The 27,914-nt window shown below is 36.9% G+C and overlaps 1 protein-coding gene across 1 annotated transcript in view; it reads left to right on the top strand.

Moving 5' to 3' along the window:
* SLC27A6 (solute carrier family 27 member 6) overlaps positions 1-27,914 on the top strand; it is a 58,283-nt gene that overhangs the window by 6,516 nt on the left and 23,853 nt on the right. Inside the window, exons 2-4 of the mRNA XM_074328538.1 lie at positions 3,196-3,399; positions 11,276-11,434; positions 12,924-13,048. Of these exons, the coding sequence (XP_074184639.1) occupies positions 3,196-3,399; positions 11,276-11,434; positions 12,924-13,048 (488 nt within the window). The remainder of the gene's footprint in view (positions 1-3,195; positions 3,400-11,275; positions 11,435-12,923; positions 13,049-27,914) is intronic.

The following is a 27,914-nucleotide window of genomic DNA, read 5'->3' as shown; positions in this document are numbered from 1 at the left end:
AGCTGCTCTAAGTAGCAGGGTGGATGGTAGTTACAAGTATGTGGTGAGATCTATCATTTATTTCACTTTGGATTCTGTGTGAATATTGCTTTGCAGTATGGAAAACTCAAATTGACCATTTGTAATTGAGTATCATATTAGTTTTACTAATGCATAGAAGTTTAAATGTTTGCCAATGTATTAAGAACTACAAGCAATACCTTTGAAAACATTAGCTGGTTTTATGTACAGTATTAATAGGATATTTTAAAGAGTTTTTAATGCAGTATGATAACATAATTCACACTAATGGCATTTTAGAGGGATATAGTATATTCTTCCTCAGTAACTTTATAGTCTCAGAAATTTGAATAAGAGATACTATAATGATACAGAAAAAAATAAATTAATTTGTACAAAAAGTGCTAAAGGATTGTAAGGAGGGAGCATAATGTGTCTGTTTTTCTGCTTGCAAACACACCTAACACAGTGGCTTGCATATGCAAGAAACAATATATTTCTTGGAAGAACCTGTTGCTTTGAAAAGAGAGATTGAGGCTTCTCCTGTACTGTAGACTCTGTTAAAGGTTATAGAATATTCAGCTGTCTCATTTTCTTAAGGTACTTTACTGTCAAGACCTGCAACTATAGTGGATCCCATGGGCAGAGTCATTTCCACAACCAGGTGTCTGTCCAGCCCCTACGGTGTGTGTGCCAGGTGCAGTCAGCCAAAGGATGGAGGACACACATCGTTCTTTTGAGGCACTTACAGTTCTACAGATTTCAATGGCAGTACATATCACTAACAAGTAAACCTTCGTGAAATACAGCCAAGTTTCCCTGAAGTATTTAAACAAATGCTAGTTTGTGTCAGGACTTAATATTCAGAATTTACTTTCAAAGTGACTGTAAAACTTTTCATCTTATTAGGAAAGATTGACAGTGATAAGTAAATAATGACTCTTTATCCCCTACATGACTTTTCACTTTTTAAATTTCAACTTTCACTGTCCTCACCCACATTTCCTACCACTATTGAATAAATAATTTTGTTAGATAAAATTCTACTTGAAAATTCTAAATGTCTCAGCTAAGTCAATTTAAAATTAAATTGAAGGAAATTAAATTGTGTCTCCTCTCATTCTTAGGAATCCACTCACTTTTTTTTTTCTTGTAAGAGTCATCACTTTTTGTAAATGCTGACTGTTTCTTTAGACTCCACAATTCCAACAAAGATTTTGGGCCAGAATTAATCATACTGTAACTTTCTTTTGCCAATTCAGACATACATATCACTAAGAACATATAAAAGTTTATGGTGTTAAAAAAAAAAAAAAAAAAAAAAAAAAAAAAGAGTTTATGGTGTTAATTCACAATTCCAGATGAGAAATTTGAAATTAAGGTAATGAAATGAGTCAGTTCAGAGACTTGTACTTTTGCATGCAAAGTGCCAGATAGAGTCATTAAAACAAAATCTAGTACTAAAAGTTAAAAGAAAATAGACAATTTAAATCATTTGCTTGTCTTGCTTTTTCATTTATTTATGACTTGTCCTTCCCTCAGCATTATTCCTTCTGCTTTTTCACTACTCCTTTTTACCAAAGCAATCTGTAGACAGCAGCTTGCTGCGTGTGCTCAGTAGAACTAGATATTTTCTCTGGACTCTTACCATTTGCATTATTTGGATTTCTCACAGAAATAAAAAATGAACTCGAAAAATTTCAAGTCCCAATCTGCCTTCTACCCCTGACATATCAACTCCTTACCATTTTCTGTTTCCTTCGTTTTCTTGCTTTATTTGTGGACTGCCTAGTCCCATGTGACGCATTTCTCTTGCTGCCTGTCTGTGGTCAATCTGGATTATAGATTTTGAGGAAGTAAATCATGATTTTTCTCCAATGTGTTGTTTTCTAGTGGAACTAAACAGTGACTAACAGATGGCTTTCTGAGATAACCAGATGCTGATTCACGTTCCCAGGAAAATGTTTGATGCAGCACCCTGGCGTCAGCTTCAAAGCAGACTATATCTTGTGGTTATTTTTTAAGTTTTGTTAAATAATTACAAAAAAATATCATTGTTTAGATGGAAAGGTCCATATTTACATGTAGTTGAGCATTCTGACCAGGGTAATTTTTACATTTAATAACTTTTTTTTTATCATTGATTTCTTTTATGAGGTAATGTATACATTTTACAGTTAGACTTCGGTTAGACTAAAACCAGTTTTACTGTCCACCAACTGTGACCTTGCTGTATTAGTCTCCTAGGGCTGCTGTAATAAAGGACCACCAATGAGGTAGCTTAAAACAACAGAAATTTATCCCCTCACAGTTCTGGGGGGCTAAAAGTCCAAAATAAAAGTGTCTATAGGGCTATGCTCCTCTCTCAATGATCTAAGAAAGAATCTTTCCTCACCTCTTCCGAGCTTCTGGTGGTTGCTGGCAATCTTTGGCATGTCTCACCAAAGACATGTAGCATTAACTCCAAAAGACCAGTAGCATCTCTCAATCTCCTCATTTCACTTTTGGCTCTGAAATTATCTCTAAGACATAATGACTTTGTGATTCCTGAGTTGTCAGGGGATTCTCCTGAATGTATTGCATTAAAGTAGAACTAAACAGTGTCAGGTAGATGGCTTTTTGGAATAATGAGCTACTGAGTTGTATTTCAAGGACAACGTTTAGTGCAGTATCCTGAACTTAGATTTAAAGCAGAATATAAAAATAGTTTCATGGGGCGGCTGGTTGGCTCAGTTGGTTAGAGCGCAGTGCTTATAACACCCAGGTCGCCGGTTCAATTCCCATGTGGGCCAGTGAGGTACGACCTCCACAGCTAGATTGAAAACAATGACTTGACTTGCAGCTGATGGATCCTGGAAAAATACACTGTTCCCCAATATTCTCCAACAAAAAATACTTTAAAAAATAGTTGTATTTAAAATTTGGGAAAAAACATAATCTGGATAATGGAGTCTCCATAATTCAATTTGAATTGGCCTACTTGCATTGGTTAAATCAGGTGATAACCAGATTTCCCTTTCTGTGGTCCTGTTGAAACAGAGTCATAAAATGGCTTTGATATTACTTATCCAACATGAAAAGGAAATCAGCATCGTATTTACATTTTATCCCTGTTCCAACATGCAAAAGAAAATACAGGGCGAATTGTTTGAGATTTATGTTTTGTTTACCTATTCCTAATCGTCTGGTTTTTAGATTTGCTCGAAACTATAGAAGAAATCCTTCCCAGCCTCCCAGAAGATATCAGTGTTTGGGGGATGAAAGATTCTGTCCCACATGGTGTAATTTCACTTAAAGAAAAACTGAGCACAGCATCTGACAAGCCGGTGCCACGCAGCCATGATGTTGCCACAAACTTCAAGTCTTCTTATCTTTATATTTTTACCTCTGGAACAACAGGTATGATTCATTTCTTCTTAAAACTTAGAAAGCAAGAGTGTCAGGCAACTTGCTGCCATGAGTGGCAGCTTGGGCCTTAACTTGGTTTAGCTTGAACTTGGCAAGTCACCATGTTCACTCACACAGCCATTGTCTTCAAGTTTGGTAGGACCAGCAGCCCTGGTGCTTAGAGCATGACATTTGGCCATCTTCTTTGCGAAGGTCTTCGCTAGTTTACTACTCTGTTCCTTAGACTCCTGATTTATAAAATGAAGAGATTAGTTTAAATAGTGTCTAATCATCCTGCTGGATTAAAAAATTCATTAGTCTACTTTAAAAGTTTTCTATATTCTTGGGTAAAATGTTAAATCCTAAATGCTATCCAGTTGTAGCTTCAATTTAAGCACCTGTCGCTGGCTCTCCCGTTTTTCCTTAGGGTGATTGGAACACGTGACAAACAGGAAATCTTGAAGGTATTACAGGTTTGGGAGAAAATACAAAATAGAATCAAGTAACTAAACTTTCCCTTTTTTAGTTAAATGATAACACACACACACACACACACACACACACAACTGCCTAAGAAGTCAAAAGAAATGTTAAACTTAATTGAGTCTTAGAAAAAACTGAATGATATTTATAGTAGGCTGAATAAGCTTTTTTAACTAGTTTGAAGGTAACTGACAGTTTGAAGTGGACATATTGAAAATATGCTGATACTGATTTCTTGTGCACAGGTAGTATTGTAAGCAGAACTACTATTGTATGAGTAAAATTGTCTTACTTTTTTCTTTTTCTCTTCTTTCCTTTTCTTCCTTCTTTTTTTATTTTTCTATTTGGAGTCTAACAATGCTCTCTTTTAAACTAGAGAGTAGACTATATTTTTACTATGTTTAGAAGAGCTTTGATAAATGAACAGGAAAATGCTAATACGTATCAAGTTGTTAGCATAAATTTAGTCAGGCTTTGAACTTGGAAAACAACAAATAAAATTTTACAAATGATAAGCTTTGAAAACTTCCAACAGAACGTACTTAACCAGTTTGTCTTTATGGCTGATTTCCCGTGAAAATTAGAAAGTGACTCTGGTCTTCAGAGCAATCTTCACCACTGCCCCTTCTCCCCACCCCAAAGAGAACAGCCTGGAGCAGACTGTTATCAGCTTTTGTTCTTCAAGATTAAAACCAGAGTGTTTTATACATTTGCACAGTAAGCTGAAATCAGAAGCATTACTATTTTTTCATTTCATATTTATTTATGTTAAAGTTATACGGCACAGAGGTAAAAAAAATTCTAATTTTAAAGAAAAACACCTTGCTTCTCCCCCGCCCCCATTTCTCCTTCCCAAAACCAACCACATTTAGTAATTTTAGATCTTTCTTTCTCTAATCATCCCCATATGTCTAAATAGAATCAGTATCTTACAGATACTTCATAAGTATATACTAAAAACTATCTACTGATTTTCCACAATGGAAGATGAGGATTTTGTCTTCTTTCATCACCATTCTCTCCCTCCACTCATTTCTTTCTCTTTCGTTCAGGCACTTTTTCTCCCCAGCATCACACTAATATTGTTCCATCATAAATTTTGGTTTGGTTGGTATTAGCACCATAACTTACTAAACACTGCTTCTAACTGAGCCCTATAGTATAACAAAAGTACATTTATTTCTTTTCACCTAAAACTCCCTCCAACCTGGAATTAGCCATTGTTTTGTTTGTGCATTTGCTTGCTTAGTTTTCTATACACTTGTAACTGGTTCATATTCATCCCTTTGTCAAAAAGGTAACTCACCTTTGATGTTGAAAAGATGGCCTATACTTTGTCAAGCCCATGTTTTTGGTCACCTCTTTCCCTTCCTCCCTCCATTTCAGTCTTGACCAGTTGTTCTCTTGGGATCATTCTTCACCATCTTCCTGGGAATTCCCTTCAACTCTTCTTTTTTCTGGTCCCCTAATTCCTAGATCCTAAGTTTGTTTCCTCGGTTTACTTTTCATTTTATCATTGCCCTGCTTTCAGTAGCTGTCTGATAAAGAGTATTTAGGGGGTAAATTTAAGTCCTCACATGTTTGAAAATGTCTTTTTTTCTACCATTACACTTATTTGTATAGAATTATAAGTTAGAAATAATTTTTGTGCAGGGATTTAAAGACATTGCTCTATTATTTTATTTTTTTTAATTAAAGTTTATTGGGGCGACAATTGTTAGTAAAGTTACACAGATTTCAAAGTGTACAATTCTGTAACATGTCATCTTTATCTCACACTATGTGTTCACCACACAGAGTCAGTTCTCCTTCCATCACCATATATTTGATCCCGTTTACCCTCTTCTAGAGCCCCCTCACCCTTTACCCTTTAGTAACCCCTCAGCTATTGTCTGTGTCTATCAGTTTTAGTTCCTTCATTTGTTTGTGTTGTTCTTTTGTTGTTTTCAGTTTTATATACCACATATCAGTGAAATCATATGGTTCTCTGCTTTTTCTGTGCTTTACTACTTTCTGATTTTCGGTATATATATTGAAAAGTCTTTTTCTTTCTGATTTATTATCCTATGCAAACTGGTGTTGTTTTTCTTTCTTTCTCTTGGGGATTTTTAGAATTTTTTATGAGTTTTCAGTAATCTGTAACATCATGATGGCTTATACTGGGACTGGTCTTATTCATCCATTTTACTGAGAAATTTACAGGACTTTTTAGTTTAGAAACTCATGTCTTATGATTCCAGATACATGAAAAACTTTTTTTAATTTTGCATTCCTTTCTCTTTCATTTTTATTTCTATTCTTTCTCCCCATTCCCTCCTTTCTATTATACTTGATTAGTTGTTTATTCTTTTATCTTTTATCTTTTGAATTCAGCCCTCCTGGACTGAATTGTTAATTTTTTAATTTTTTTCTATCCCATTTTCCTTCTCTTACCTTTTGATTTACTTTTTTGAGACATTTATCTTCTAACCCTTGTATTCTCTGAATGTTCCTCTTCTTGTAGCATGTTATTTTTGTATTATTGATACTTTACAGTCTCATATCTCTCAGAATATTAATAACAATAGTTTTTTTAAAATTTCCCCTCTCTATCTTGTCTTTATTTTCTGCAACATCCTTTTGTTTTTGGTTTGTATTGGTCTCTAGCCTCTATCCTGGAGAATTTCCTCAATCACCTGGTGACGTTTGGCTAGAAGCTAATATTTAAAATGCAGATACCAGAACACACACACACACAAAAACACACCAACTCTGGACTAGAAGCTCCGTGTGCCACCGTGGGACTTGTGCACTACTTGGCCTCACTGTCCAGCTCACTTCTTGGGGTGATTCAGAATGACTGTCAGTGTCTTTCAGTTTTTACTTGCGGGCTATTCAGATTCCTCAGACAAGAATCTTGAGGGGTAAAACTAGTAAAGTGTCGAAAGGGAGCTGGAGGAGTAGACAGACTTTCTCTTATTCCCCCTTTTTATTCAATCCTCCTCTTCCTGGTGTTTCCAGGGTCATCTTTTCCAGAGAATAAATCTCAGATCTCTTGCCAGTGTGGAGGAAGCAACCTGGGCTGTAATTTGGTTGTTTTCTTTTTTGCATTTTAAAACAAATATCAAAAGCATTTATTGACACTCCTCCAAAATTGGTCTGTGAATGATCTTATTATACAGGGAAAAGTTTATCAATGTATTCTTTTAGCTTCAAATCCTGAGCAACATGAGGTCTTGTGACGAGCAGAGCAGAGCAATGTACAGAATTAGACCATGTTGTGCTGTATGGCTCTGAAGCTATCACAGAGTGTAACAATATCACTTTGAGCCTCAACAAGGATTTAATTGACATTTTTTATAAAAGGCATCTCTCTCTTTCTCTCTCTCTACTATAAACTGGTGTTTTACAACTCAAAACCCGGAGCTGAATTAAGTGATTGGAATGGTAGTAATATGAGAATTAGTATTAGTATGCCACCTAATAGACAAATCACTTGATTCTCACACACACAAAAATCTCATGATGTTGATAATGAAAAAGGTGTTGGTACAAGTTAGGAAGTGATATAAAGAAGTGAGGCTTTGAAAAGTTAAATGATGGGAGAACAGTCTGCCCATAGCCCCTTTTGGCAGGTTATAAGGGAGCCCTTTGGATAATATTGAATATTTCCTAACCACTCTTACTACCGCCAAGTCCTGTTTGCCCAAGTTCACCAAAATATTGTATTCCAGGATCCAAGAACAAACTCAGAGTGTCTCTGAGTAAGAAAAGGATTGCGGTCACTTTTTATACCATTCATGTCTCTCTGACCTAGGAGATTGTGTGATATCTTGATGAATAAGAAATGCGTTATGCAGATTCCCTTTTCTATGACCTTGATGTAGTTGCTTCTTAAACAGAACTTCTATAAGGCTCCCCATTTATAGTTCCATATTTATCTTCTACTCTGTGAGGTACCTGGTAATCAAATTTCTGAGCCTTTCTGGGGTTCGGTGGGGATAAATCAGCTTTCCTCAAGGCTTCACTTTAAATTTCAACTTCTTGAGTCTGCTGTGTCAGTCACCAAATCGTCCATCTGTTATTCTAAATGTTGTTGCTGTCATCTCCAATTCCATTTTTTTTTTTTGGCCTTGAGGGTCTGTGTATGTGTTCAATCTGCCAATCTGCCAACTTCTAAGTCTGTCATTCTGAGTTAGGCGGCCTCAAGAATGTCTATGGAAGGTTGTTTAAGCCCAGACAGAGCAGCCATACATGCAAAAACTCCTAGAAGCAGTGGGAGGAGGAAAACAAGGTAACTGCCTGCGGCACTGCACCTGGGAACCAGTTGCTATCATCATCTAAATCTCTATTTCTGTTTGTCTCTCCTTCTCTTTAATCTTATGGATTCATTCTCTTTGTTAAAAATTACCCCAGAATTCCCCAAATTATTTATCCCCTCATCTGTTTTGGTTTTCTCTTAATATAATTTCTTCCTCCTTCTTCCTCCTAATGCCCAATTCACTGGACGTAGCCTCGCTCCCACCTTCATGCCTAGACCACATCCCAACTATCTACTTATGTCTGGGGATATTTGAAGAGTTCTGATGTCAAGAATTCGCAGAAGGTTAGAAGAGCAAAGGATTTTAGAGAACATTTAGGTGGCATTTCTCAAAGCATATTCCATACCATATCCCTTCATGACTTCAAAGAAATGAAATGAAAATTGAAAAGGGGCTTTATGACCACATAAGTTTGAGAAATACCATTAACAAAAATGCCAAGGTTTCTGTACTGCTGGGCTTTTCAAGGGCTTTAATATATTAATGTGCTTTCTAAATCTTTTAAGAGGGAACTCTAAAATGTAATTTTAACAAATTTCATTTATTCCCCTGCTTCTTTCCTTCTTTCAAACTTTAAAGTCCATCAACCTTTGATCACTTTTGTTTGTTGGACAATATCATATCTGTTGTTTATTTTATCAAAAAATCTGAGTATCTTGGGTGGTTTATGATAAGTTAATGAGATCATTATTCACTTTAAGCTAACCAAATTCAGAAAAGAAACATGCTAATCAGTTTACTAAAGTGCTTTGAAGGAGTGACATAAGCACTCAGATGGAAAATAACTAGACAAAGCATCCTTCTTTTCTTGACATACCTCCAATTGAAAAGTTATTGTTTCTAAAGCTGGGTTGCCATGAGATCAGGAACAGTGTGGGAATAACACGGTGACTGAAAAGCATGGATAGGAATTTCTTGAAGAAGAAAATGCATAAATATTTGATCCTCTAGAATGAAGGAAAGCGATTGCACTATCAAGAATCAAATGGGAGCTAGTCATATCTTTTGATAAAGGAGACAACAGATAATAAGCTTGTTGAACAAACAAAAGTGATCAAAGGTTGATGGACTTTAAAGTTTGAAAGAAGGAAAGAACCAGGAGAATAAATGAAGCCTTGTTAAAATTGCATTTTAGAGTCCCCTCTTAAAAGATTTAGAAAACATATTAATATACTAAATCTTTATACATGGCTTTAACAAGAAAAGTTGGAGAGGTTCTGTATGCATGTGGAGGACAATAAACTCTTTCAGGTTGTTGGATGCCAAGCTATCAGGAAAAGCCAGAGACTTCTTTTGAAAAAATGAATAAATAAATCTTAGTTAGGCTAATAGGCAAGATAATGCCAGCTTTGTGTATAAGATTGAGTCTCTCCTAGTTAGTGGAAATGGAGCACAAATCCTGTGGAAATGTCAAAGCAGGTGCAGCAACAAGGTTGGCTTGAGACTCACTCTGATAAGAGTGTGTAGAAGTCACTGTAGATTGTGGTTCATAGCTCTGTGTGCTGCCATGACCAAAAATCCAGTGAAAACTTTGAATCAGTAAATATGTTGAACCAGAGAACACATAGTGTGCTACTCTGGGTGAGATGGTATCCCAGTTGACTGTGGGATGTATAAGTAGTTCCGGTTGATACGGACCACAGGATATATTATGAAACCTGAGAAAGCCTACAAGAGAAAAAATTGGGATTTAGTTTGTATGGAATAGATGGAGCTGGTTGTCTGAGTAGCTATGCATTGGGAGCTACAAAGAGCAGCAAGTGTGGGTCAAATGTCAGTTGGAAGATACAGCATCATGTCAAGGAGGTTGAGCCAAGACAGGTAAAGGATCAGAGGCAGAGACCCAAGGAGAAACGGCAGTAACAGGACCCGGCATGGAGCCAGGGCACAGTAGTGTGTTTTAGACTCTAGCCTTAGACAAGCAGACAACAGCAAGGAAGTCCTTCATTGTCAATTTAGGACTCGGTTTCTAGAATTGGGAAATAAAGTCAAATCAGATGCAGTGTAAGTTTGCAGAGCCACTGAGGTTAGTAACCCCCCTTGACAAGTGGCTGAGTAAGACTGTGTCACAACGGGGTAAAAGACGACTCTTCCGGCTGCACTGGCCACTGCTCTTCACCTGATCCTGCCATTTGCTTGCTTCCTGGGATTTCTCTGCCATTGGTCTCTGCATGCCTCTGGAACATCTAATGATACTTGTCACCATTGTACTTTATGAATCAAAGTAACTTTATTGATGAGGTAGATTTAGGACATGGCCCTCTCCATGAAGACTCTCTAAAAATATTAGACATCAACTCACAGGCAGAATATGACTAAAATACTACCTAATCTAACAAATTAATTAAGTGATGATACTTATCTTTATAAAAACAAGTTGTGTTCCATGGTAAAGAAATATAGTTTAAATCATAAAATCACTGCTATTCAACCATTGACAGGGCAATTTCATATTATGTTATGTACAAACTGGATGAATTTATTATGCTGACGTTATATATAATACAGAGGGCTATAACAATATGAAAAATATTTAGGCTAAAAATGCAAAGTAACAAAAGCAAAACTTTTTATACACTAATTACAATTACAATTTTTTAAATTAGAAACCCATTGTACATAGAAGACTGGAAAGAAAAACTTTTAAAATTTTTTCATGAATGTATAAAACAATTTCAACATATGTATCATGGAATCTGATATTCTATAATGATCATATTCTGGGACATATTAAACATGACAAAATTAATGGCTCATAATTGAGACAGAATCTTACTTGGAATGTTCACTAGAAATTTTCTACTTTAAAATAATTTAGATTTATATTGTGATTTGCTTCATTTTGGATGTACATTTTCAGGTTTTTGTCATTTTTGTCACTTTTATAGCAGATATGGCTCTTATGGTATCTCAAATTCTATGTAATTTTGTAGTTTTAGTTCTTCTGGATAGATCTAAGTTTCTAGAAATTAATTACAGTAGTAGCTTACGTTTGCATGGACCCTTTTACAAAGCATATTTTGATGTGTTTGTCTCAAGCATGGTAGTAGTTGGTACCAGCTTAGACTTGATTTCTACTACATATGTATTCCTTTTTCTTCCAGGTCTCCCTAAAGCAGCTGTGATTACTCAGCTGCAGGCTTTAAAGGGTTCTTTTGGACTGTGGGCTTTCGGTTGTACTACTGATGACATTATTTATATAACCCTTCCTCTGTATCATAGTTCAGGATCTCTCCTGGGAATTGGTGGATGTATTGAATTGGGTAAGTTTTCATTTTCTGTATGATAATTTTTCACAATGCCTAATAATTAGAACTCTTGTTTTTAAAGTTTGAAACTCTACCAGTAGAATTCAGAGTGATTATGTGCACATTACAAAATCATAACACAGCATTTATTAAAAGGATACAATTTCATGACATACTCCGTGTATTCCTGAAATGGAAGGAGCAGTGCCCTGGGATGGCCATGTGGTTGGAGCTGGCTGTTGCCAGGGCTTCCTTCTCCATGGGGTCGCTCATCCTTTAATAGTCTGCCCTTATCTCTTCAAATGGTGGGACGTGTCTTTCAAGAGAGTGTATGTGGAAGCTGCATCGCTCTTAAGGTTTATCATTGGAAGTCACAGAGATCCTTTCACCTGCATTTATTTGGTCGATCAGAGCAAGTCACAAGCCAGTCCAGATTCAAGATGGGAAATACACCCCATCTCTTGAAGGGAGGAGTGGCAAATTCACATTGCAAAAGTAAGTGCATAATAAGAATTGCTGGGCCGGCCTGATGGCTCAGGCAGTTGGAGCTCCGTGCTCCTAACTCCGAAGGCTGCCGGTTGGATTCTCACATGGGCCAGTGGACTCTCAACCACAAAGTTGCCAGTTCAATTTCTCGAGTCCTGCAAGGGATGGTGGGCTCCGCCCCCTGCAACTAAGATTGAACCCGGCACCTTGCGCTGAGCTGCCACAGAGCTCCCGGATGGCTCAGTTGGTTGGAGGGTGGGCTCTCAACCACAAGGTTGCCGGTTTGGCTCCTGCAAGGGATGGTGGGCTGCGCCCCCTGCAGCTAACAAAGGCAACTGGACCTGGAGCTGAGCTGCGCCTTCCACAACTACCATTGAAAGGACAACAACTTAACTTGGAAAAAATCCTGGAAGTACACACTGTTCCCCAATAAAGTCCTGTTCCCCTTCCCCAATAAAATCTTAAAAAAGAATTGCTGAGGCTATCTTTGCAAACAATGTACCCCAGACACCCCATAAGTTGGCTTGTAGAGCTTGTGACATAGTAGTTTCCACTCATAAACATGCTGATATTATTTGTCCATTCCTAGCTAGTCCTGAAATAATATATAGAGGTCATTTACTACTACATGTATGTCTAAAATACTGTAAAGTAATTTTATAGAATAGCATATTTAGAATATGATCGATGTCCAGAGTAAGTAAAGATGAAAGTCAAGTCATTAGCATTTTCCTCAGAACATATTCATATGACTTACATTGTTGTTAAAGTTAGGTTCTGCAGTCATCAGTGAACTTTTTCGTTGATGCTATCTCACTACCTTACTCACTCTCAGCCTCAAGATATGGACTGTACGATTAATGTTTTCAAATGAGCTTGATATAAATGGCCACTGACGGATTATAAAAGCCTTGAAAGTGAGCAAAAGTGTTCTAGACAGAGCAACATTATGCATATTTTATGTTAATTCTGCCCTGGAATATTTTTCCCTAGTGCCTCTTTTTGCCTTTTCTCATAGGAGCTACTTGTGTGTTAAAGAAGAAATTCTCAGCAAGCCAATTTTGGAATGACTGCAAAAAGTATAATGTGACTGTGTTTCAATATATTGGAGAACTTTGTCGCTACCTTTGCAAACAACCTAAGGTAAGAGTAATCATTCTCACAGAGAAATAGTAATTTCAGAAAGAAAAGGTATTGAGAGAAAAAGTAATTTTTTTGGTGTTATACTCCACCTTCTTCCAGAACATAGTTTAGCTGACTTACAAAGATATATGCAATACCCCAAGATAAAATGAATATGAAGCAAGTCAGAGAAAATAAAAGGAGAGCTTTCCAGGAATGCACTAATGTGCTTTATATGGTGGCAGGAAAGGACAGACCTGCAATCCAGTCCACTTCGTGTTTAGACTGATTAAAATTTCTGCACACAGAGCCTGCATCCGATTGTGAAAGTAGATGCATGCTATGTTTACAGAAAGCAATTCTTCCAAGATTGAATTAAATAATCTTTTAAAATGCTGTTCTCCAAAAACTCACGACAGTGATTTAGCCTTGTTTTTCTACTTTTTTCTTTTGTATAAGTAGTTACATAAGAATATATTTTTGTTTGGTTTTGCTTTAAATGTAAAAAGAAATTTTGCTTTGATTTACACATGTCTCCCCACCTAAAGCAATCATTTCCACATACTTTTGATAAATTGTCCCCTTCTGAAACTTGTTTAGCAGAGAGAATTGCAACAGCCTGAAGTTTGTCTTTATTGGTTTCTTTGTTTTTTGCCCTCAGAAGTTATTTTTCTTTTTCTGGTCTCATTTATATTTCGAGATGCTTATTTTTTTAACTCTCTGATTTTCTAAACATTCTTGAGACTACCAAGAAGTGACTCTAATCAAATCAATGCCAGCCCCTTGAAGAATGATGATAGAGAATGCTTCCCTGTGTGGGCTGGGGCAGCAGAACCCCATGGCCTGCCCTTGGCCTTGGAGGAACATCCCTCCTAGGCTAGGGCATCTCTCACTCAGGACCTTTGCCTTCATCACTCCAGCTTAAAGCATGGATGGTGGCTGGGGTATCTTCTCCGTTTGGCTAAAATAAGGACATGCAATCCTTCTTTTACCCACAGGGCAGCTTAGACTAGGCTGGAGGAATTTAAATAAAACTTTATTAAACATATGGGATTACACAGAGGAAATAAACACAGAAAAGAATGTGAAACTGGATAATCTTATTTACAAAATGCTTTTCTTCATTTTAAGCTTGGTGTTTGCCACGGAGAGACTTCCTGTCTAGCTCCTGACCCACCTCCTTGTGGCAGAAGCCATCCTTATTCTTTTTGTTTGGTCAGAAGTGCTTCAAATAGCTACCGATTTCCTAGATCCATAGCTAAGACAGGGAGTCCCAGAGAAATGTTATAATTGTTTCTTACCTTTATTCTCTTCGGAGAGACTTTGCCTATATTAGCATTGTGGTCTTACCTGAAGAGTCCCAGTAGAACAACTATAATGCCACATCCTGACATATTTTCTCTTCTAGTTTTTATTGTACTCTTTGGTAATGTAATATCTGGACTAAGTTAGTTTAAGGAATTAATGTCCTCCAGTAAGGTAAAAGTCACCTTCAGTAAAGGACATAGTAGGCACTACATAATGAACTTCTTCGTGGCCTTTCTAAACTGTGCCCCCAGCCATTCCTATTTCCTCTCATCCTGTAATAGAAACATTTGTTTTTACAGGGTCTTTTGCTCAGTAAGTATTTATTGAATGACTGAATACATGCATTTATTTTTTTTCCTAAAATTTTACCATCTTGAATAATGCTGAAATTATTATCTTCATGCAGTATAGCCAATGTAGGATCTCAGAAGTAAAGGTTGTCAAAGGGCATAGCTATTTTCGGTGATTTTCATGGCATATTTCCAGATTGCTTTTTCAAAGTCGTTGACATGAATTAGAATCTCAACAATATGGGAGTATGCCTGTTGCACAGTCTCCTTTCAGTACTGGATGCCATTAAAAATAGTGGTCTTCCAGTTGTGCTTCATGGAGAACTAACGCTCCCTCCAGCATCCTCAAAAGTCCCTGAAGGATGGAGAACAAGGAAAACGGGCCAAACTTCATGGCCCACCCTTTCAGATATGGTAGATGAAACCCAGTTTGCTTGAGCTTCTTAATATCATTTTGTTTTAACAAAGAATGTCTTGGTTTTTTTTCAAAGAATGGGGAAAAGATTATTTAATTTTACTTATAATTTTATAGACTAAAAACAAACACTTTTAATTTCTTCATTAAGATTACTGGCAAGGTGGGATAGTGTTCTAGCTGTATTTCCCCCTTTAAAATGTCTTTTCTTAGTCTTTAACTCATTTATCTCTTTGGCATATAATGTTTTATTTTAGCCATTTGAGCTATCATTTCGTATAATAAAGGTATTAATAATTTGTCATACTTGCTGCAAATCTTTTTTCAAGGTGTTTTCCTTTTACATATTTATTTTTTATGAAATGAAATATTCTTTTCACCTATTTGTAATGCACCAATGTGGCGGAAATGAAAGAATTTGAAAGAACTGAGAATTGAAAAAGAATCCCTGATTGCTTTTAGTTAATTAAATATTTTAATTCTTGGGGCGGCTGGTTAGCTCAGTTGGTTAGAGCGTGGTGGTAATAACACCAAGGTTGTGGGTTCAATCCCCACATGGGCCACTGTGAGTTGCACCTTCCTTATATAAAATATATATAAATATATATATATATATATATATATATATATATATATATATATATACACACACACACATATATATTTATATATTTTTTAATTCTTAAAGTTCTTTGAAGGAAAGCTAGTGTTTGTGAAATAATCTCTCAGCACTTACCTGCAAGCAAATTGAGGAGGCGAGAGGGAAATAAATATAAAGCTTTGCCCAAAGGAAAACAATCATTTTTCTGAGCAGAGATGCATTGTGTTACCTAATCCCCCTTGTTGATTTCGATCCGAATGAGTACAAGCAGTTCCTGGCGTTAGAGATTAGGAAAAGGAGAGTCATTCTATGATGACGTCTTAGCCCTTGAAGGACAGCTTGCTTTTTGCTGTCCAATAGTCATTCCTAGCATCTGCTGTGCAGCCAGCACAGCAGTGGATTCAGGTCAGGCCAGAGAGTGAACAAATGACATGGTCCACACCCTCAAGGAATTAAAATTGAATGTCTCGTATGCCATGGTTGGAAGCCCCAGACATTTATTTAACATAAATCCTTACGTAAAAGAAAGAGAAACCACATATTCTCTAAGTATATCCAGATTTGTTGTCCATCTCAGGGTAAGTAATATATTCCTAAAGAGATTTACCTGCAGGCAGAAGTCACAGTCTGAGTTGAATGTTTTTATGTAGTTGCATAAAAACACCCTAGGATTGGGTTTTCCCTGGCAGAAAGCATTTATACACCCCCACCCAACCCTATCTTTTCTCAGAGTTCTATTTACAAAAGTTCCTTTTAACTTTGAGGCATAAACATTGGTTGTGCCTCAAACTGCTGGCAGCAGTGCTATCCTGTAAGAAAAAAGAAAAAAAGCCAAGGTACTGGCTTCTCTAATTCATGGAACGATGGGGTAATTATTCTCTTCCCCTGAAACTGGGGGAGCAGCTCTTCCCCACTTTCCAATTTTCTAAGTTTTCTGCATTGTTGAAGTACCATTGCACAATATCTGGTTGGATCTGATTTTGTATTTCCTTAATGCTGTATTTAATATTGATAGCTGGGAGAAATTGTGGAACTTTAGACATCAGTGATTCTCTGGGGGAACTTCTACAGTGTATATCTTATTGAAATAAACCCGCCTAAGGCAGTCAACGCTTAGCCATACCTAGGGATATATCTAGGGATAGTGTCATATATGTCACTCCTTCATTCATTTAATTAATATTGTAGGTTTGGGTATACAGGGGGCACACAAGACAAACAAGACCCTTTCCTCATGGAACTGACACTCTAGTTTGGGGAGAGAGAAAATAAACCAGCAAACACATAAAGGAAAGTAATTGCAGACAATGATAAGTATGAAGAAATAAAACAAATTGAGGTGATGAAGAGTGATGGGTGGTGGGAGAGGGCATTGTTAATTAGATCAAGGGGTCAGGGAAGACTTCACTGAAATGGTGGCCTGTGAGCTGAGGAACTAATAGGACAAGTGGGATCCAGCCAAGGAAAAGCTGGGGGATTGCAGTCCTGACAGAAGAACCTGAAAATGAGGAAGCCCACAGAGGATGCAGCCTGAATCTCGGAAGAGAAGGAGAGTGTAGCTTGGCCATCTATGGACCAGATCTTGTAGGTTTGGTAGACCATAGAGGAGAAATTTGTATTTTATTCCCAGCAGAGCATTTGGGAAAAGGTAAAGGCAAATTAGAAAAAAAAAAACTATACCAATTTGGGATCTATTTTGAAAGACATGTTAGTTCAGGGATAGGGAAAGAAGGAATTTATAAAATCAAGAATGAATCTGAGGATTTTGGTTCAAGCATCTAGGTAAATTTTGAACCATTTGCAAAGACAAGGGAATCTGAGATTTGAGGAATGACATTAAATTTCTCTTGGACCTGTTGAGTTTGGTATATTAATTAGGCATCTAGATGAAGAAGTAAAATAGGCAGTTGGATCTATGAATCTGGAGCCCAAAGAGTCCAGAGGATGGGGTCTAATTAACAAAGCAAAGACCTGTTATGACGCATATGTATGATGCCTGCTTTTCAAGTTAATATTATAGCTTATCATTTAGGCTGTATATTTTGTCCATAGCTTTTAGGGTGAAACACCTACATTTTGGCATTCTCAAGGCATAGCCTATACCTTTAAATATGTGTATTTTAGTATACATGTTTTTTCTATAAATTATATCCCTTTTCTTTATTCTGTTTTCTTAAAAGCTAAGAAATTCACTGGGAGCCAGAAAGTATCCTTATGATTCTGGAGACTTTCATTAAATTGTATTAAAACTTTTACAAAATGGATTATACTCTACTCCCATTATGAAAAGAGAGACATTATAAAGCATACAGATATTTGATAAATATTCATTAAATATCGTTCATTAAAAGCCATACAAATTGTATTAAATTTTCCACTAATAATGTTTAGTCAACCCTTAATTGAATTCCTGTTTGCTGGTGGGGTTTGGCAGTAGCAAAATGAAAGTGTTGAATAACAAAAATCAAATGATAGCACTGTGAGATTTTTTTAAGACTTCAGTTTGAAAGGAGACCTAGTTGATTTGCTCTAGTGAAAGCCCATCATTTCTTTCAAGATTTAAGAGTTTTCCTTGTCATATTTAGATAAGCTGTGGAGATGAGGAAGATGTTACGGTAGGAGACTAAATGATGTTGACTTGACCTAGATCTCTTGAACTTGTTTATGTTTTGAATGGGTCTAAAGATAGTTATAGGCTAAATGCATTGGCATTACCTTGTCCCTGGTTCAGTGCATTACTATTTATTATTTTTTTCTGTTAAAAATTGATATATTAAAAATATTTGTTCCTTTGTCATATTTTCATTTCCTTAGTTTCTACATAACTTCAAGTGTTTTATCATCATGGTTTCCCCATTCCACATCTTGTAAAAGATATAGTTTATCGAAGCATTAATCTTTGTAAGCTTTTCTCCTCATACTTAGTAATCACTAAAGAATGACATTTTTAAATTAATGTAAATGTTAATTGTTGTTAAGATATGTTGATAACTTTTCTATATGCCTTCATATCTGCTGTGAGAATATTAAATACATCTTTGATTTATTTAAGGAAAATAGATTTTAAAAGACAGGTGATTTTCTCAACCATGTAATAACATGCTTCAAATATTTGAGGGAAAGCAATAATAAAAAAGGTATAAATTTCTTAAAACAAGTAGGTCTTGGAGATGAATCAATTGTTTTGAATGTTGCAGAGAAGAAAATGGTAATGAAATTAGTTTCATTACCATTTTCTTCTCTGCAACACTCAAAATTTCAAACTCTTGTTGCATGACTTTCTGCTGGTCACTTTTCCTGTTTGAGCCATAGTTCCTATCTTTATATAAAATAGGTAACCATACCTACTTCTCCTAATTTGGCCCTTGATTCCCACAATCCAGTTATGAGATATATGTGCAAAAGCCCAATACAAATGGAAGGATTTTTGTTTTTAAACAGAATGTAGTAATGTTTTCCATGAATGTCATTATAAAATTAATTTTTGTGGGTGTTGAAAAATAATTGGTTTTTGACTAATAAAAATCACACATTGATTGCAAAAATCAATTTAAATGGAGCATAATTTAAAATAAAACTTTAATAATATTAAAATATTAAAAATTTAATGATATTATACTTGTCGCAAATAAGAACACTAGAAATAAGAATGTAAAATCAGAAACCCTGAAGCATTGCTTTCTTTCCACTTTCAGTTTTCCCAAGTGCTACCAGGATAGAAAGCACCTATTCAGAATAGTCTGTAAATGACAAGCCCTATTACTATTATTTTTCCCCCTTCTTCCGCCTCCCCCACCCCACCCCACCCCACTCCACTCTGGTTCAAGCTGTTGTTTCTCAGTCTAGTCGTGTAGGAGGAACACAGCTCCCTGGCCCATGCTGGTATTATGAGACTTGCGCTCCCCCCACCCGCCCTGCGGAGGCAGTCGGTCACCAGTCATTGGTCATCCGCTCACAGCAACTCACAGCAGCCCAGCTCCAGGGAGAGCTGTTGTTCATAATCTTAGCTGTAAAGGGCGTAGCTCACTGGCCCATGTAGGAATCGAACCAGTGTCCTCGGTGTTAGGAGCATGGGGCTCCAACCACCTGAGCCACTGGGCCGGCCCCCGCCCCATTACTCTTATGTCTTGAAAACGAGTTTGAAATTAGACCACAATGTGGTTGCTTTTTGCTGTAATACTTGAGATCATAAGGGTTTTTTCAGAGTATTATTTATGCCTTTAAATGGTTTGCTGAAAGGATGGCTGTCATCTCTGAAAACATGGTTTGCCCAAACCTGGACTGGAGAGGCAACATGACAAAGACTTTTAAGGGACAGCTGGAGCCCCCACTGTCTTAGCCTTATAGGCCTTTCATTTTACATACTCTCTGGTTCTCTCTACAAAGAGGTCTCTACCCTCTCCTACTACATTCCTTTCCTGCTTTAGTATAAGAAAGTCTGTTATTTTATGCCTGTTTTTCTGCCCCAGGATTCTCTGATGTCCTGTTTGCATGTAATGTTACTTTGTACCTGTTCTGTAATACCTCTTGGCTTGCTGTCTGTGTTTTTTTCAATGTATACAAATATTAAAATGTCTGTGAAAGAAGCAAACTGTTGGAATGTATAGTTACTATACATTCCATTCTATGGGGTATATTGGCATGACACTTGTGCATGTATAATTATCAGTACATTTTAGGGAAAGGGGGTCTTATATAGAATCAAAATAGAAAAATTATGGTTTTCCAGTCAAGGTGGTAGAGTAAGTAAATGCTGTGCTTGCCTCTTCTCACAACCACATCAAAATTACATCTAAACTACAGAACAACCATCATTGAGAATAGCCTGAAGTCTGGCTGAACAGAAATCCTGCAACTAAGGACATACAGAAGAAGCCATTTCAAGACTGGTAGGAAGGGCAGAGATGTGGAACAGTCTTCTCCAACATCCACTTGTGGTGATTAAGAATTGAGAAGGATATCTCAGCTGTGGAGGTACCCTCTGAAAGAGTGAGGGGTCCCAGCACCACACTAGGGTCCCCAGCCCAGGGTTCCAGTGCCAGGAAGAGAATTCCCCATAATTTCTGACTGTGAAAACCAGCAGAGATTGTGGCTGGGTGAGATGAAAGGTGGCTACAGTCCCAGGTGTTCCTCTTAAAGAGCGCATGCACAGACTTACTCACTCATGGACTCACTCATTCTGAGCTCCAGTGCGGTGACAGCAGCTCAAAAGGCACCAGGGCCATACAGGGAGGAACTTAATTATCTGGCTTCAGGGCAAGGGCCAGAGAGGCAGCTTTTTCCCAAACAGAAGTGCTGGCAGAAGCCATTGTCCATTTGCTGAGCCCTCCCCCAACCCAACGTACAGATGCAGGTGTCCACCACGTTGGAGTCTCCATCAGCCTGGTGCCCTGGTGATTCCCTGAGACCCCATATCACCTAACTTTCGGGCACACTCAAACCACTTCCAGTGGCTTTTCCATATAAGCACTCTGTCTTGGCTCATGCTACAGGCTTTCCTAAAATCTTTCAAAGGTACACAAAACCCAGACAAGCAGCATCTGGCCTCAGCATACCCGATACCTATTGCTGAGCAGCCCCAAGCCCAACAATAGCAACAGCCAGCCTCGGTTCTTGGCTTGGCCTCTCCCAAGCACCTCCCAGCCCAGCGTGGGTGGCGGCCATCTGCGAATTGCTTTTTGGCTCATTCCAGGTGGCACCAGACAGGGCACAGGCTACTTGGCCTGTGGCAGGGCCCATCACAGGACTCCCTGGGCCTGGCCTGCCCAGTGGCTGGCTTTTGGACAGGCAGAGCATCACCCAGCTGCCTCTGTGGACAATACAACCAAAAGGCAGACTGAGCGGACACCAAAGCCCTGCTAAAGTGAATCCTGCTATAGGGGGTCAGCTCCTGCACCACAGCCCTTCCACTGTAGTCACGGCCAGGCCTCAAAACCAATGAGCCCAAGAGTCAGTCTCTCCCACTGATGTGCAAACAGCAACTGAGGATCAACTACAACAGGAGGGCACACACACACACCCAAGGGACAGACCTGCAGCACCCAGCTCAGGTGAACAGAGAGACTGTGACACTGGGCCCCACAGCACACCTACTACATAAGGACACTCTATTAAGACTGGAAGACATAGCAGCCCTACCTAATACATAGAAACAAACACAGGAGGCAGCCAAAATGGAGAGGCAAAGAAACGTGTCCAAAATGAACTAACAGAACAAAGCTCCAGAAAGACAACTCGACAAACTGAATACAAGCAATCTACCAGGTATAGAGTTCAAAACACTGATGCTCAGTGAACTTAGGGGAAGAGTAGATGAACTCAGTGAGAACTTTAGCAAGGAGATAGGAAACATAAAAATGGAGACAGAAAACATAGAAAAAGAACAGTTAAAAATGAAGAATACAATAATTGAAATGAAGTATACGTTAGAGGGAATCAACAATAGATTGAGGCAGAGGATAAAATCAGCGATTTAGGAGATATGGTAGCAGAAAACACCCAATCACAACAGCAAAAAGAAAAAGAATCAAAAAAATAAATGAGGACAGTTTAAGGAGCCTCTGGGAAAACATCAAGCACACCAACATTCACATCATTGAGATACCAGAAGGAGAAGAGAGAGAGCAAGGCATTGAAAACCTATTTGAAGAAATCATGACAGAAAACTTCCTAACCTGGGAAGGAAATACAAGCCCAGAAAGCACAGAGTCCCAAACAAGATGAACCCAAGACACATCATAATTAAAATGCCAAAATTTACAGCCAAAAAGAGAATCTTAAAAGCAGCAAGAGAAAAGCAGTGAGTTTAGTTACCTACAAGGGAGCTCTCATAAGACTGTCAACTGATTTCTCAACAGAAACTTTGCAGGCCATAAGGGAGTGGCAGGAAATATTCCAAGTGATGAAAAATAAGTACTCAAAACCAAGATTACTCTACCCACTCTCCCCAGCAAGGCTATCATTTACAAGAAATGTTATTGAAGGGACTTCTTTAAGAAGAAAAAAATAAAAAATATGAACAATAAAATGGCAATAACTGCATATCTGTCAACAAAATTACTTTCAATGTAAATGGATTAAATGCTCCAGTCAAAAGACTAAGGTGGCTAAATGGATAAGAAAACAAGACTGCTTGCAATGCTGCTTACATGAGACTCACTACAGATCAAAAGACATACATAGACTGAAAGTAAAGGGATTGAAAAAGATATTTCATGAAAATGGAAACAAAAAGAAAAGAAATTGGGGTAGCAATATTTATACCACACAAAATAGACTTTAAAACAAAGGCATTGTTTTAAAGAGACAAAGACCCAGTAATCCCACTTCTGAGTATTTATCCGAAGGAAGCCAAAACACTGCCTCAAAGGGACATTTGCATCAATATGTGCATTGTAGCATTATTTACAATAGCCAAGATATGGAGGTAACCTGTGTGTCCATCAATGGATAAATGGATAAAGAGGTCATACTTATATATACAATAGAATATTACTCAGTCATAAGACAGAATGAAATCTTCCCATCTGCAACAACATGGATGGACCTAGAGAGTATTGTGCTGAGGGGAGCAAGTCAGAAAGAGAAAAACAAATGTCACATGATTTCACTTATATGTGGAATCTAAAGAACAAAACAAACAAAATAGAAACAAACTCGTAGATACAGAGAACATTTTGATGATTGCCAGCTGGGAGGGGATTTGGGGGGCTGGGTGAAAAAAGGAATGGGATTAAGAAGTACAAATTGGTAGTTACAAAATTTTCATGAGGATGTAGCGTATAGCAATAGGAATATAGTCAATCATATTGTAATGACTATGTATAGTATGAGACGGGTACCAGATTTATGACGGTGATCACTTTGTAAGTTATATAATTGTCTAGTCACTATGTTGTACACCGAAAGCTAATATAATATTGTATATCAACTGTAATTGAAAAATAAAACAATTATTGATTATTTTAAAAGATCGAAGAATTATAATCACTAACACATATTGTTATATATTTTAGATGATCCTTTAGGAATTAGACCATACTTTCATTTTTGGTATTAAGCAGCTCGTTTTCCAGAGCTGAAGGCAGAAGTGATTTGCCCCTTTATTTTCACTATGAATTTATGTTTCCTTTCTGTCTTTCCATCTTTAATAAACAGTACAGTCTTTGTTTCCTGAGAAATGAAGATTGATACAAAATTACCCGTATTTAAACAGAACCTCCAAAGTTTCACTTTTCATAGGCATATAAAGAGGCAATTCAGCCTGGGTGTGTTATAGATTCTCTGAGTAGGATTAAGCACATGCTCTGGAAGAAAGAGACTTTGTTTCTAAGAGGGCATTGTTAGAGGCCTGCTATTTCAGCAACTGAATAAATAAATCTATGACCGGGTAGGAGGTAACTATAGTTCAGTCACTGCCTCACCTATAGCCGCTCAACAGACACTGCTGGAAAAACAGATCCCTAACATTTTGAAGAAACAGGAGCCTTTGTTCAAAATCCACGCGACTCCTTTACTGATATGGTCACATCAATTTAATGCATGGCACTGAAAGCCAGAGGAAAACTGATCTGCTGAAATCCAAGGTCTTGGGATCTCTATATTGAAAGCTCTGACTCATTCAACAAATTCTCTTTAAATTACTAATAGGATTTAAATGGCTGAAGATAAAATGAGTACTTTCTGTATATTGTAAAATGGCTTATGCTGTGTGTGTGTGTGAGTGTGTAAACATTTAAACACTAAGTACTAAGTTAAAATTTATGTTTTGATTGCTTCCTATTATTGAAATCATGGGGAAAGGCTTGGGAAAATGGAACATGGGCTTTTGAGGATGTTTTAAGCTGGTTTTGTCCCTCTTCCCCTTTCTTTTCTTCCTTTTTCTCCCCTCCTTTCCTCCTTTCCTTCCTTCCTCTTTCCTTCCTTCCTACGTTCCTTCCTTCCTTCCTTCTTTTCTTCCTTCCTTCTTTCCTTCCTTCTTTCCTTCCTTTCTTCCTTTCTTTCCTCCCTCCCTCCCTCCCTCCCTCCCTCCCTCCCTTTCTTTCTTGGACCTGCCTTCCTGCCCTTTCTTTCTACCTTCTACAAATGTGCTGTGAACACCTCTATGCATAAAGCACTGTCCTAGGAAATGGAGTACAGCAGAGGACAGAACAGGCAGCAGTACCTGCCCACATAACGCCTACCTTTGAATTCGTTCAAATTCTGTCTCATTATTTAGCATATGACCTTGGCCCTGAACTTTGTTATCCCTGTATGCAAAATAAGAATAATGCTTCTTATTTTATAGAGTTATCATGGTGACTAAAATGAGATAATGCAATAAACTGGACATATAGAGCTCAAACATATTCACTCCCTTTGCTTCTCCTGATTTGGCTGCAAACATGATTTTTGTTCCTGTCCCACACTTTGGATTTCTGTATTTGCCCTCTTTCTTGGTCTCTCTCTACCTCAGTTTCTGTTTGTATGTCTTTCTATTTGCATGTGTCTCAGTACCTGTGTCTCTCTGTGCAACTGTGTCTCCATATTTGTGTGTCTCTATGTATATGGCTCTCTCTCTTTCTTCAAGTATGTCTTCTTCAAGTATGTCTCTCCGTGTTTAATTTATTCTCTCTCTCTCTCTCTCTCTCTCTCTCTCTCTCTCTCTCTCTCCTTCTCGTCCTCTATGTGTCTCTCTTGTTTTCTTTCTCTGTGGGTCTCTATCATTTTTTCCCCTTTCACTCTCTTTCCTGCTTTCTGTCTGTCTCTGTCTCTCATGCACTCTCTGACTCTCTCCATCTCTTTGTCTCTCTCTGTCTCTCAGTCTCTGCCACTCTATGGCTTTCTCTGGTATATGTATGTATGTAGGTGTTCTGTATTCATTCGTTCATTTAATTGTATTTGTATTTATGTATATTCCCCTCATTCCATTCCCAGCACAGCTTAGATATCCAGTGATATTTAGGTAGTAGCCTCATAGCTCAGGAAGAATTAAAAGATATAGGAATTTGTTCTAAAGAAGCATTGAGGGAACTTATTGACAGAGTAGGGGATTTTTTTAAATTATAGATGGACGTTATGAAGATCTGGTTGTTTTTGAGACAATGCTAGTTTCACAGCAATTTCAAAATGGACAAATATAAAACCAAATATAATTAGCAACCCTCAGACCCTCCTCTCAATTTGCATATATTCCAGGGTCACCTTTTAATGGTCCCTTTGCCAATCCTAACGATTTTTTTCTTCCTCACATTTGTCATTCTGCTGACTCTCCTTTCCCATTTCTCTGACCATAATCTGGTTTCTTCCCCTTATCATCTTTTATCTGGGGCACTCCAGATGCTAACCGTGACCCCACCAACCTCCCAGCCCACTGTGCCAGTTAGAGCCAGGTTAATGCTGTTTTTATACAGGCTCCGCTTGATTCCCTGCCCCTGGCTTGCAGTCGTCTTCCAGGGTAACAAGAGATCTTCACAATATCACTTATAAAAAGGCTCAGCTAACCAATAATTATTTTGCTACCAATATACTCACTGTGCATAAGAAGGTATTCGCCCACTTTACAAATAAAACCAACTCCCAGTTATTTTCAATGTGATAAAGAAACATAAAGTGAACATACATGGTAATCTAGATGAGAAAACTTAGTGAACCAATATTTGCAGCACTGATATATTATTATCCAATTAACCAGATGATACTTGACTTGTGTTAATATTAAGAAATTGTTGCTTTTTTAACTTTATTTATAATTTAGGACGGGGTCAGCAAGCTTTTTCTGTAAAGCACCAGATTAGTAAATATTTTAGGCTTTGTGGGTCATGACTTTGCTGGTCACAACTACTTAAATCTGCCTCTGTATTGCAAAAACAGCCATAGACAATCCATATAAATGGGTATGACTGTGTTCTAATAAAACTTTATTTATAAAGTTAGTTATAAATGAGGTAGTCTGAATTTGGATCCTGAAGTCTGTAGTTTGCTAACCCTTCATCTACAGTTTATGGTAACATCTTATTGTACATATCTTTTAGGTAATATTTCCATTCCTGTGTAAACTGGTTTTTTTAAACTTCTGGGTTTTTTACATGTATATACATGTAAGTTTGTGTGTATATGTATGCCAAAAATAACTATATCTTTTGGGTGTGCTATAGGGCTTCACATAATTTTTACATTATTACAAATAAAGGAATCATAGGTTTCAAGTGTACAATTCTGTAATACATCATCTATATATCACATTGTATGTTCACCATCCAGAGTCAGTTCTCCTTCCATCACCATATAGTTGACCCCATTTACCCGACCACCCCCCTACTAACCATTGTCATCCCAAAAAATTGTAATTTAAAAATAAAAAATAAAATAAATAATTCATATTATTTTCATTTATATATATTAAATGGATCATGATTTGACTCAAGCAAACAAAATCTGAATAATGTCATTGACAAATTTAGATAATTATCTCAATAAACTGTAAAATAACTAATTTAGCTCACATGTCAATTATGTCATTCATATTTTACTCCTTCATGAGTGCTTATGTTTATATTCTCAATTATCTTTTAGAGGAAGATTTGAGAGAATTGTTTAAAAGTGTCCTGTGTACATATGTTTATTGAATTAGCTTAAAGACGTTTGTAAAATTTTAGACTTTTGTTAATTGAGGACTTTTTATTTGAAAGTCAATGGATAAGTACAATTGAATTAATTTAAAACTAAACTTTTATGAAGTATAAATTGGTCATAAATGAAATAAATCATTATATGAAATTTTGAAAGTTACACCTTTCTCACAAGATTATTCTAGATGAATATAATAGTTAAATGTAAAGAAGAAAATAATCTATTGATTTTTTTTTACTATGGGATGGGAAAGATTTTTAATCACAAATTAAGTATAAATAATAACAAGAAAAAAGTATAATATATTTAATTATAAAAATAAACACACTAAACAAATATTAAAAGTAAAATTAAAAGAAAATAAATAATGCTCTTAAAATAAAACATTAATTTTATAAATTATTAATGACATTCAACTTGTCTAAAATCAAAGAAAAATAAATTAAATCTAAAAAAGGAATACACCACATTTTCTTAACAAATGTACAATGTTTTAAATTAAATGGAAATCCTTAATTCTAGTGCTTTTAAGGAGATATGATGTAAGTAGGAGGTCCTTTTTATACAACAATTTGGCAACAAAGTCATAAAAATATTTACAACTATTGGCTTCTTCCAGGAATTTATTCTAATAAGATACAAAGATTTATAGAAAAGATATTC

The sequence above is a fragment of the Rhinolophus sinicus genome, linkage group LG03 (genome assembly GCF_036562045.2).
Source record: "Rhinolophus sinicus isolate RSC01 linkage group LG03, ASM3656204v1, whole genome shotgun sequence".
Classification (NCBI taxonomy): Eukaryota; Metazoa; Chordata; class Mammalia; order Chiroptera; family Rhinolophidae; genus Rhinolophus; species Rhinolophus sinicus.
Note: the sequence above shows the minus strand (reverse complement) of the source record. Positions and strands in the feature narration are given on the sequence as shown.